At 35.9% G+C, this 13,225-nt stretch overlaps 1 protein-coding gene across 2 annotated transcripts in view; it reads right to left on the bottom strand.

Moving 5' to 3' along the window:
- The window catches only part of LOC118735413, an 80,528-nt gene that overhangs the window by 22,075 nt on the left and 45,228 nt on the right, over positions 1 to 13,225 (bottom strand). For both annotated transcript variants that reach the window (XR_004992596.1, XM_036465136.1), the window contains exon 2: positions 2,941 to 3,717. Coding sequence is in view for 1 of the 2 variants with exons in the window: in XM_036465136.1 (XP_036321029.1) it covers positions 2,941 to 3,193 (253 nt within the window). In the remaining variant the exon portion in view is untranslated. The remainder of the gene's footprint in view (positions 1 to 2,940; positions 3,718 to 13,225) is intronic.

A 13,225-nucleotide genomic window follows, 5' to 3' on the forward strand; every position in this document is an offset into this window, starting at 1 on the left:
GATTCATGTTCGTACTTATACAAATTTAATGCAGTTAGTTTTAGATACAAGTGCACGCATGTGAGTTGTTTGGAATGGTGTTGCGTGACACTATAAGTTCAGTGTCATGTTTGGTTCAGCAGCTTACTTTATTCCACCACACCTCCCTTGGTTTTAAAGCTTCTGCACATCACCACCTGCCATTTCATTTCATCTAACTATCACCTTCCTTAACTAGTATGTATGCAGTAGCTTATTTTCTGATTAGTTGCCTTACTTGGGTTAGTTGGGTTTACCTACGAAACTCTTCAAGGGATCTGCGTTCACTTGGCACATGCAACTGCCCGAATTGTTGAGCAGTACTTATTGGATATGTGTAGTTTTTAGGTGTGGCAACCATTGTGTGTCCCTGATAATCTGGGATTAAGTGACCCCATATGGGTGTGAATGACGAGTTGCGTAAGCCGTGCAACCTGAAAAATACATAATAAAATAAAACATGAAAATGCCCAATAAACATTGTCGTGATTACCCAATAGGAATATCGAACTGAGAGTGATCTCATAACCATCTTAGTTTTCCAACGTTCAAAGTAAATTTGAAATACACTCGAAATGGGTTCGAAAAAAAAAAATGAAATGAAAATGGTAACAAGAGAGAAGGTGAAATCCAACTCATTGGCGATGGGAAATATTTTAGAAAATCACACTCTCACAATAAAATCTCGATTCGATAATGGGCTGGATTTCAAATTCATAACGAAGCGAAAATACATTAGACAACGAAGGTTCCATTTTGCTGGAGAATGGCCGAGTTCTCGAATCGAATACTAACCTATTGCACATTCGTTATCGGAGGTTAGACTCGAAAAGAGGATTGATTTTCCAATCATTTTCGGATTGTTAACCAAGCTCAATGCTTATTGGGCGAGAAAAGCCTTATTCCTTATGGTATACTCATCTATTCATATGGATTAGCAGTCAGGGCCAGATTTATAGTAGAGGCAAATTTTGGACCAAGAGTTTTTTTAAATATATTAAAATTAGGAAGAAATTGTATACCTACATAAATGTTAGGAGTGGTCCACACAAACAATTCAACAAGTAATAAGTATGTTTGACCCCTCTGATAGATTTTTCTACAACTCTCGCCGTCGCGTTTGGATGAAGCGCGGGATCTAGTGGCATATCCTCCGCGAAATGTGGTGCGAAAAATTAACTGTACGAGTGTAGCGCGGCAGACGAAGCAGGATTTTGCTATTTGTGGGCATATGTCATGAAGAAATGAAAAGTATGGTGGAATATCGAAATAAAATCGCCCCATTTTTTTTTTATATAAACCTCATGAAATCGACTTACCAAATCATTTAATTTAACAGTAAGATATTGTTATAGTATAGTTTTTAACACCGAAGAAGAATATAAGGTGTTTCCACATAACTATCACGGATATAATTCCGCCGAACCGTGGCATAAGTTCCGGGTCTAAAACCAAGCTAAATGCATCAGGCGAGTTATTAAGCTAAACGTTTATCTTTCGCAAAGACTTGATGTCGACATCCTTTTTAAGTAGTTTAAAGCAAGCCATTTGGCTTTGATCAGTATTTGAGTTTTTCGCAACATAGGATATGATAACATCTTCGGAAACAGTATATCCCTTTGAAAAATAAATATGAAAAAAATAAATTAAAAACGAAAAAAAGTAGAGAGAACAAAATAAGAACATTCCGCTGTGTGAGGACTCGAACTCGGATTTCTCGAATGGCACGCGTGTGCTTTATCAAAATTAAATTACATAAAAGTGCTTTCTCTCAAAATCTCTTTTCACCACGAGTGGTGAATGAGAGAGTTTTTTCTAAAACTTTTGTGCCAGAATAACAAAAGTCTTTCTAGCTATCTTGTCATCTGGCTTTCATTTGTCTCACGAAAGACTTTTTATTATCTTAGACAGAATTGCCCTGTTAGATACATTTCTCATATGTTTGAAATCGCTTAGAAAATGCACTAAAAAGTAGGCTTACGGTGGAAAATTTTTCTGCAAATATATATCAGTCCTCCAAAAAGTAACAACAGTAATTATTTGAATAACAAAAAAATATTGGAAAAAAACAAATTTTGTTAAAGTCGGTTTTTGCTGTTCAATAACTGACTAGTAAGTGACCTTTTAGTTAAGATGCAGGGATGGTATTCAGGGCCAGTAGTCAAGAGTTCTAGCTTTAATTGAAGCCTAAGTGCAAGGTTCTATCACCTTTTGTTTCTTTGCTAGAGCTTCCCAAATATAACACTTTGAGTTTTTGAAAAATACCGTTAATTGAAAATTGGCGCATCTTTGGCCGGGGTTTGTTTATATTAACACCTTACACTAATATTAAGCTAAAGAAGCTTCCGTTCATTTTTACTATATATGGCCAGCTTTTTCATGATTTCTCCCACTGTACGCCGATATCAAAATAAAAAGGCATACAACCATATTCGGAAATAGGAAAAAATTTGAAGCGAGCTTCCACTTAATTACTTGCCTGATCTAATGATGACTTACAAAAAAAGTTGAATTAATCTATGTGTATTGAAGTAGTTCAATTTTGTTTAATGGAAACTGGAACTTTTTCAGCTGACACGAACTTATAAACCAATATATAGATGCCCATGGATGTGTAGCTATACTGTTATCAAAAATAGACCTAAAAAAATTTTGGCGCAAATATTTGCTTCCAATTTTCAAATTTAAAGCTCTACAAGCGGAATTTTTATATATTGTTGATAAAAATGTATGTTAGCATATACATATGCATGTATGATGTACATATATAAGTTTGTATGTATATAAATCCATTCGCAATTTTGCAGACGTAAGCACATACATATTTATGTAAAAGTCCAAGCGTAGCCGCGGTCGTGCTATTATTTATATTAACGTGATCATGTGTACATACATACGTGTATGTGAACTCCTGACCCTTACCTTGTGCAAACATGAACGTATCACTTCCGTTTCCACTCCGGGGGCGGATGGTGATGGGCAAAAAACTCCTTATTCCACACAAAGTGTCCACGCAGCAACATTTAAACTGACCCATGGCGGTGGAGATAAAGCCAATATGCTTAGTGGCTTCGTGTGTAATGCGAGTAGAATATGTAGATGTTAGGCGAGAAGAAGGCGAATGACGGTAAAAAACAAAGACGCGTGCTACAACTGTGATGGTATTCATGGGCATTGTATATGGATTTGTGCTTGCAGCTTAACCACAGACCGTCGGAGATAATGTGTGATGTGATGGCTGGTTAGCAATAGGAGGGAGAAGCAACCTTCAATGAATGTGTGCTATGTAGCTGCTTTTGGTGTGTTTTATATTTCAGTTATGTGGTACTTGTTGCAGGTCGCAACTGACGCTTTTAGCTATGTTCAAGGCGCAGGTGTCCTGGCGTTAGCTTTTTTGCAAAACGCGCATGCTTTTGGTTTGCTGTTGTAAATACTGTTTTTTTTTTGCATTTACGACTTACAAACTTTATAGCTTAATGCAGTCTACATATTTGCTTTGCGGTGTTTGTGACTCTATGTTGTTGAACTTGCTTTGCGGTTCAGCTTTTTAGTCCACTTGGTTCACTTGCCCTCACGACGTCAGGCGACATTATAGTAAGTATGTCCATTTAACTTTTGTAGAGTTTTTACCTCCGTTAGTAGTTCTGATGCGCACTTTGTGCAACAATGCAACTTTTGGCCACAAAAATGGAGCTTATACTGTAAAGAGAATAACACATACATATTAGAGGGCTGCATGAATGCATTCAAAACGGCTTATGAATTATTTATATACAAAACGAATTAATGATTTTGGCTTCAAATTTTCTTGAATTTGAGTGAATAGCTGTTCTGATATTTGTGTCGACATTACAATATTCAAACAAAGTGAAAATAAATTAAATTGAAATAAATGACAATTTTTTGTATGAATCAAGGCGATTTCATATAAGGTGGTATCGATTCAACAAATACAACAATTACTTTTATTTTGTTTTTGCTTTTAGCTGGTGACTGTCAAATTTCAGCTATTCTTCTCCGAATGAAAAAGGGCGACAGAAAATGCAAACACTCTCACGTTTTCACTCACTCACTAGCAAAATATAAATTTCGACAATCAAACGCTACACACAGCTGATTAAACAACACCACCTTATATAAATTCGCCTTGGTATGAATATCCAAAAATATTTTTTCTACGCACATATGTACAAAAGTACATGTGTATGTATGTATGTATGTATTGCTGCATTCCTATTATATACGAAAAAAACTTGTTTGTAGAAATAAACTTTTACCGAAATGAGTGTGAATGATTTGAATGTTTTCTATTCATTCATTCACATTCTTCCATTTGAAGGTAGAAAATATAAAACAAAATGTATATTCATAACTTACAAAATTCCAAACGCTGAGTGTTTTGTATGTGAAGTAAAATATTCAAATCTACTGTACTCTGTTTGGCTAGAAATTTGAATGAATTCATGCAGCCCTCTAATACATATACGACATACTTTTATTGAGATGCCATTTTAAATATGATTAGTTATTTTATATTTTCCTTTTTTTAAATCTACTTAAGCACTCAAATTTAGTTTGATTTGCAGTTATCTTGTGCAAAAATAACAGCTAAATATATTGCTAATTTTTCAGTTTAACTTTTTCCGTGCGCAGGGACACACAGACTTAGTTTTTTCTTTAGTAAACTGCAGTAAGCGAACTGACTTTGACTTATTGATGTAAATTTAGACCTGAACATGGTATCCCTGGAAAACTTTGAAATTAGAAGGCGATTGAGAGTCAAGGTCCTCTCTAAACGGAAAAGTTCTCACTTAACAGGTTGCCATTTTCGCGTTTGTGGCGGCAAGTGCTGGCTTCGATGGAAGGCGGGGACCTAGATTTAGTTTTGCGGGTCGAAAGCTTATAATACAAATGCTTCCTCCCTGAAAGTTTTCCAAAAGGGGTAAATAAATAATGGAAGACCAACTTTCAATCGTAAAATTAGCTTTTGAGGTATTGGGGCTCACTTTGTGTATCTACGTAATTGGTAGACAAGGGGTGGTTGAACGGTAACGACTTAAGGTTTGTAGTAAAAAAATTTCGCAAGTGCCCAATTTTCGTTCAGCTGCTGGGATGATTTTTAGCCTTTCTGCATGAAGTCCAATAGGACAATGACTGGCGGCTAGAACTTCCACCGGTGGAGGGAGAAGTGACCTGTTCAGTTTAAAGGGCCCCTTGTCCGACGCCGTTCAATGCATGGCCAGAAGAACCTAGCAACCTTGCATTCCAAGGGTTTTGCTGCTCACTTTCCTTTGAAAGCTGCCAGACTCTGCCCAACAAGTTGTGCTAAAAAGCATGCGATAAAAAAAATTCACAAGTTCGATATCTTTTAGTTTACGTTCAGTTTATTGTAAGGAATTTACGATTGCCTCTGACAGGACGTTGTTGAAAATAATTGCCGTATATTCATTGCAACGCTCCCACAATAGTCGGGATATGTAATGAAACGATCCGGGTTTACATATGTATATCGGACCTAGAACTGCTACTCCAGAGGCATTCTCGAAAACCATTTGCGGTATTTCTACATACGTGTGTGATACTACAATACACCAAAAAAGCAATTTGAAGCGCAATGCATCAAAAGTCTTTCGGGGTAGAATTAGGCATATGGTCGGAAGATTCGGTTGGCTTCCTCTGTGGTTGCGGATGCCGTGAGTTACGCGATTACAGAAAGGGGTCGAACCGCAAACGGGGTGGAGTTCTTCAAAGCAATGACTGCACATGCAAGATAAAAACGCATACGTATACGACAAAGCAATGTTCAAAAGCGCCACAATCGAAATTCCTAGGTGCAGAGAGCGTAGCCAGAGGCGGAAAAAGTCGAAAAATAAGCATAACACTGGAAAGTAGGGAAAAGAAAGAGCGAGCGTTAAAATAAACGGCAGCAGTTCAAGTGTTGCGGATATGATTCGATTTCGCTGCAGTGGAAAAGGAATACTGCAGGAGCAGCAAAAAAATGGCCACGTTAGCAGTGAGTGGGAATCAGTTGATGGAAAACGTTATCGCAGCTGCTTTAGCGAGTGTTGCTTCTACTATTTGTTGCTGCACCATTGCATTCGTACGAACGTATGTAAAATTTTTCTACTCCGTGCAACTGGTCATGGCTGTCGCATCAGTTTTTGCCTCTGTCTTCGGTCTGTCCAAAAAAAATTTTAATTGACATGCTTTTGATTTCCGTAAGTGGCTTTCACACAAAACTTTAACCACTGAGCTTTTGATGAGTATATACCGGAATAGTGAAAAACGCATTGATTTTTTTAATGAACAAATTGTGCTTAATGCATAAGGTTTTGAAATTTAATGCAAATAAAAACTTCAAGTCATTAATTCTGAAAGCATAATGCTAATGAAATTTGTTTCATTAAATTATCTAAACTAATGCTGATGAAAAAATGTTAATGCATTAACATGCCGACAGGATTGGATCAAAAGTTTTGTCGTAGTTGCGATGACCCTAGCTTAAAAGAGACAGTCGAACACTTCCTGCGCGAGCGTCCAGTCCTCGCAAGGATGAGGCTAAGCAACTCTGTAATACATTCCTGAAGAATGTCTTAAAGTGCAGCTGCCTCTCTCTGCATTATATATGTTAAATGTTTCTATTTACGCAAGATTGTAACTGACTGCTTGAGTATAAACAAATTTTATACACAAGTATGTATGGTATTTTGAAGTATATTTAGGGTACTCACAGTTTCGTATTATGTGGTGTGGTAAGTTTGCCATACACTAACTTTAAAAGAATTTGCCATCTGGTATCATTGTTTCTTTTTGTTTCGCATACAAACTAGAGATACCATTTACGGCTAAAGTTGCCTTGCTTTGGCATGTGTTTATCTTTTGTGTTAAACTGGCATCACCAAACAGCTGATTATATTTTGCGACGAAACATGGAAGCAGAAACATTGAAAGCAAAAGTAAGTGAATTTTTGTGATTTTTAAATAAAAATGTAAAAATATTTTATTATTTGCAGGTTAAGAAAAAGCGTATACGCAAAGCGCCATATCGAAAATGGAGCGAGTGGGAGCAGCAGCAATAGGTAAATTTTCTGCGCCAAAATAGGCCAATCGAAAAGCCAAATGCGCAGCTTTACTACAAGCGCTTCTTGAGCGAAAATGGGCTTGAGATAGAATGGTCAACGGTGCGCAGCAAGGTCAAAAATCTGAGGCATACCTACAACAAGACATGGAACAAATCCACCGGGGCTGGGACTATGCGAGATGGCGAAACAACGCGAGGTAGGTTTCAATATTAACAATAGAGGTTTTAAATGTTGTTGATAATTTCTTGATTACATGTTTTCAGATACGCTGCTAAGGGAGTGCCCACTCTATAATGAGTTGGAAGAGATATTCGGTTATAGGGAACATCAGGCTAATGCTTTTGTACTTGATACAGAAGACAGCAACACTATGGAATATTCCACTGCTTCAGTAGATGACGGATCACCAAATATTGTCCTCGCCCCAACAGAAGACACATCACGAAGCCCAGCTGCGTTTTATGAAATTGTCGAAGAAAGCGCTACATTGGTAGAAACTCCGCGCACTACAGCGCAAACTCCACTAGTTCCACGTAAAGGGATTTATTCACGCACAGCACTTGCAGATGTACTTGAAGTACATTCCACATTGGCGGAGTTCAAAAAGGAGAAGCTTGTTGCGGAAAAAGAATTAAGGGAAAGCGAGCTTCTGCTGAAGGAAAAGGAATTTAATATAAAGAAGGAGAAACATGCTACTTACGAAAGACTTAAATTATTAGAATTAGAATCGAAAGAAAAAATTGCAATGAAAGAAATAGAGATGCAGGAGCGTGTAGAGATGGAAAAATTAAAAATTCAAAAGTGAAAAATATAAAAAAGGGAAATACATGGTTAAATTATAAATAGATTTGGTAATAAAACAGCGCTCTTGCTTTATTTTCCTGACATTCGGCTATCTTATAGAAATTTTTAAAATCAAATTTTCAGATAGGATAGTGTCAAATTTTTCTTATCGCTCTTATTACTACACCTGGTATAATTTCATCATGAGGGAAATAAGTATACTAAACTATTTTAAAGAAAAAAAGTGAAGTAATTACGAATGTTTTAAAAGATTTACAAAATCTACAAATGTACCTAATAAATGAAATAAGTGTCAAAAATGTGAATTAGATAAAAATGAAAGAAATGTAAAAAATATAAAAAAATTATGGAAAAAAAATATATACATATGTGAAAAAGGATAAATGAAAAGTGAAACGTTTTTTTTTTACAAATAAAAATGCGTTCTTTGTACTTGTTTAGTGTTTATTGTTTATCAACTTGGTTAAAGCAGTTCTTAAATCGTTGTAGTTATACACATCTTCTGGGTAGGTACATTCTTCTTCAGAGTCGTCTTCTGTTGAGTTTAGTTCTTGTAAAATATTATGCAAAATGCAGCAGGCTAATATCCATCTGCAGCAAGCTTTGTAATTTTTTTCATCGGTAAGCCGGAACCGGAGCTCTTTTAAACTACTAAACCTCTCCTTAAGCATACCAAAACAATTCTCCACTCGCACTCTGAATTTCGAAAAATACTTGTTAAATTTTTCTCTTCTTTCTTGGGTTAGTTCTGTACTATTTTGTCGAAAAGGAGTAATAACATTTCGGGTTAAGGAATACGTAGAGTCTCCGGCTATCCATTGCCTTTCGCAAAAGAAAGTTTCTGGCGTTCGTCCAATAGAAGACTCCGCAAATATTTTAGCATCATGGACACTTCCTCTGTAGCCAATGGTCGCTTGTCGAATTTTTAGGGAATAGTCGCACACTATTTGCATTTTCATCGAATACTGCTTTTTGCGAGAAAAGTAGAACTCGTGGTCCTTTATAGGAGATTCTGCCAACTTGATTTCGGTGCCGTCGATGTAGCCGATGCACCCCGGCAGCTCAAGCATTGTATTTGCAACAATTTTTTTTCGCATTCTTGCAGATGGCCAAAATAAAAACTTTGATTTTAAGTTTACGATAGAGGCAACAACTCGTTGTGTGACTTTTATTATCGTTCCTCCATCGCCAACGCCAAACAAAGTTGCAACCTTCCGGAGGGATGCATTGTCTCCACTGGAGCCCAGACGGAAGAGTGTAATCTTTAGTTGCAAATCAACTGGCAATTGCGGGACCAAATTTTTATTCTTGAATTAAGGTTAAAATGTGCTCGAATTCGATCGGTTCAACACGCAGCATTTGACGCATACGGCTGTCATCGAAGTTAGGAAGAACATTTTCTCGCCATTGCACGGATTTTGGGACATTAAAATGGCAACTTCTTCGCGATGATAACACAAGTGCTGAGGTAAGAGTGAAGTCAATGAGAACATCATCATCCTCATCTTCACTGCCTGCAAATCAAAGGTTTAGGAGATCGCTTGTAAAATTGTAAAATTAACTTACTCGAATCCTGAACTATTACGTCCATCAAACTCTTAAAGCATAACGCATTCAATAAATTATCTTTTCCACTCTGGCGAGGCATTTTTTCGTTTCGATTATTAGCAGTGCCAAACTTAAAATTCGAAATTCATAAAGGGGCGCTCACACTTCAACTGTGGTATCTTTCTAAAGTTGCCACATATTAACTTTAAATCGGAACTGTGAGTACCCTAACTGATTTCATTATTTTCTTGTTAAAATGCATGTGTTATTTAATTTTGTACCGGCAATAAAATGTTACGAAAATCTTTTTTATTGCATATTTTACTTGTTTAAAGCGCATACTTTTGAATCTTAAGAGCATGAAATTCCGAGCCCTAATGATAGACCTTAACAGGTATTTTGTTCAACGTGAGGCTTCCTTTCCATACCTATTACTTTCTAGTATTAAACATAAATACTTAACTTCGGAAGAAAAATTCATACTGCCTCCTTTAAGGAAAAGGAATACAAGGAAATGCTGCAGTTTACTGTGACTGAATGCAGACAACCAGCTATTCCTTTTTCCTTCCATGATTTTCAAAACTTTTTAGGCTGCTGTGGCGTACATTTGCTTTCAAATTCTCTATATGTTTAAGATATATTGTTGTGGGTTGCCATGACGTATACGTTACGCGAATATTAGCTCGCAATAAACCAGGGTTCGTATTTGCACACACATGCTCTGCTCACACACACGCCAGGAACACATTCAACTTGTACTCACTGCTCATACACATGTGTGTGCATAAGTGGAAAACAAACTCTGCTCACAGAAAAGTGTGTGCTGTTTGTTATTAAGCACATGCACATGTGTGTGAGCCGATTTTTGTACAAATTTCAGCCCATGCACATGCACATAATATATTTTTAAAAGAATTTGTTTATTAAACGTTATTTTTTGAAAGACAATTCAATAAAAAGTGAGATGTTGTTTGTTTTTTACATGACAGAAAACATATTAAAAATTATTTTAAGATTTGAGATAGAAATCGAAGTGTATAAGTTTCTCTACGCAAAGCACACACATGTGCGTGTGCTTTATATTAATAAAAATAAAGTACACACATGTGCCCGTGCTTTTTACCAAACAGCACACACATGTGATGTGAGCAAGTTTTTAATTTTTTATATGCACAGCACACGTGTGTGAGCGTAAAATGTTAGGATGTGCTGCGCATGTGTGTGCAAATACGAACCCTGCAATAAACTCATTTAGTCAGTATAGAGCAAATTCAGGTGAATATAGGAGTTTATGCAAATGTACATGTATGTATGTATGTGTCCGTTCATATGTACACATTTGCATTCATAGTGCTACAAACAACAAGCTCCCTGAACTTTATCGGTTATCTGTACATTGTATGCCATTAAAAATGTTCAGAGATTTCCGCTTCGCACAAATTCTAGATGGCTGACTCTTACACATCACACTCGAGTACCATGGCTTCGCAATACCAAATCAGTGGCCTTTCGTCTGCCTCTTTGGCATTTGGAGTAGTTCGACATGTTGGTGAAAAGCAAAACCTATAGGCGGACGTTATTAATGGAATAGACATTGGCAGCCAATTGAGGTGATTTTATTAGCATACCAAATTTCTAATTCCGCTTCAGACCAAACATTGAAGGTAAGTTATGTGCAGAAGAATAGGAGTTTTCATGATCCGGTGCATACGGTCTAGCATGGTGGGTGCATATATAGCATGAATACCCCTATTTTTTACTTGCTTCTATACGAGCATGATAATCTCGTACATACATTAGACTGCATCACCAAAAAAAGTTGCGGTTTTTCCACCGGGATTGCAAAGCCTATTATATTTGAAGACTTTCACCAAAATATTTCGTAAAAATATTTAGATTTACGTGAGCTGGACCGATTTAAAAATACGTCCAAAAATGAAGTTTTCCATAAATAAAAATAGTTTCTTAAAGTTTCTGATGACTAAAAAGTTTAAACTTAAAAAATCTGCAAAAAAAATATTAAAAATTGTTTCAATGGCATTAATTTAATTTTTTCAAAGATTGGTTTAAGAAAATCTTCAATAAAAATTGTTTCAATGGCATCATAATAATGTGACTTTTGATGTTTTTTTCTTAATTTTTAAAGACTGGCTTAAGAAACACATTAATAACTGGGCCAAAACTAATTAGAATTTTACTTCTTAATTCTTCGCAAAGAAACTCATTCAAGTTCCAAGTTTTTTTTTAATATCTTTGACTTGGCCAGCGAGCTTATAAATTTATATGAACAAGTTAAAATAATATGTCAAGTTTATCAGATTTCAAATCAATGATTTGTCGAATTTTTGCGATTTCAAAGAAATTGAAATTTTTTTCAAAAGCTGTTCAAAATTGTTTATTTTTCATAGATGGCTTTAGCTTGTAAATATAATAAATGACACATAAACATACGTATGTATGTATGTATGTACGTATATTCAAGCACGCGAAACTACATACAAAAGGTATTTTTATTTTGCTTACACTCAGAAAAAAACATTTCCTTAAGACAAGCTTTTATTTAACTAGCTCTGTATGTATGTATGTACATTAGAGTGGTCAAAAAATGTATGGGAGAAAAGTAAAATCGGAAATTTAATGCTCTCACCCCCTAGGATTGTTCTATACCGAAAAAAAATATACCCCTGTTTTTATACTTTTCATGAGCATGAAATGGTATTATAACTTTGGTCCGATGTTTGTAAGTACCAGAACAAAAATGTATACTTTTATGATCAGAACGTCGAGCTGAGTTGATTTATCCATGTCCGTCTGTCCGTCTGTCCGTCTGTCTGTCTGTTTGTATGCAATCTAGTCTCTCAGTTTTCGAGATATCCGGACAAAATTTGGTAGGTGGGTGTATTTTTATAATGTATTAATCATTTGTCGGAACCGGAAGAATCGGACCACTATAACCTATAGCTCCCATACAACTGATTGTTCAGATATACAATTTTTCGTTATAACTCTTCCATTTATATAGCTAGGACCATGAAATTTCGCGCTGTTTTCACTCATTATCAGCAGAAGACTTAAAGTGAAAATAACGAAGATCGGGTCACTATAACCTGCAGCCCCCATACAACTGATTTTTCAGATATGAGGTCTTTTATCATATCTCCTCCATTTATGCAGCTAGGAACATGAAATTTCGCACCATTTTCACTCATTATTAACAGAATACTTACAGTGAAAATAACAAGGATCGGGTGACTACAACATATATCTTCCATACATCTGATTGTTCAGATATGGGATTTTCCTGTAAAACTCCTTTATTTGAACAGATAAAACCGATAAATTTCGTAAGATATTTTATAAATAATAATACAAAGTCTACTGAGAAAATCGTCAAATTCTATGCTGTATAAGCTTTATCTCCTATAGCACTGATTGTTCAGATACCAGTTTTTGCGATATATCTCCTTTATGTAGGAAACTAAACCCAATAAATTGTGTTACCGGTTTACATCACATAGCAGTGAAAATCACTTAGATTGGTGCCATATAAAGTATATCTTCCATACCTCTGATTGTTTAGGTGCGATTTTTTATATAAGTATGTAACTCCTCTATCGATGTATGCAGATGTATTCAAAATCAGTAATCTGTCAAACTAAAATTTGCAGATGTTCATGAAAGGTATGAAGCCTTCGGCATAGCCGAAGACAGCGCTGCTCTTACTTGTTTTTATTTTAAAATCAAAATATATTTAGAGGTCGCTCAAAGCGCTT

This window comes from Rhagoletis pomonella, unplaced genomic scaffold, assembly GCF_013731165.1.
Source record: "Rhagoletis pomonella isolate Grant_MI unplaced genomic scaffold, Rhpom_1.0 Rhpom_scaffold_00003, whole genome shotgun sequence".
Lineage (NCBI taxonomy): Eukaryota > Metazoa > Arthropoda > Insecta > Diptera > Tephritidae > Rhagoletis > Rhagoletis pomonella.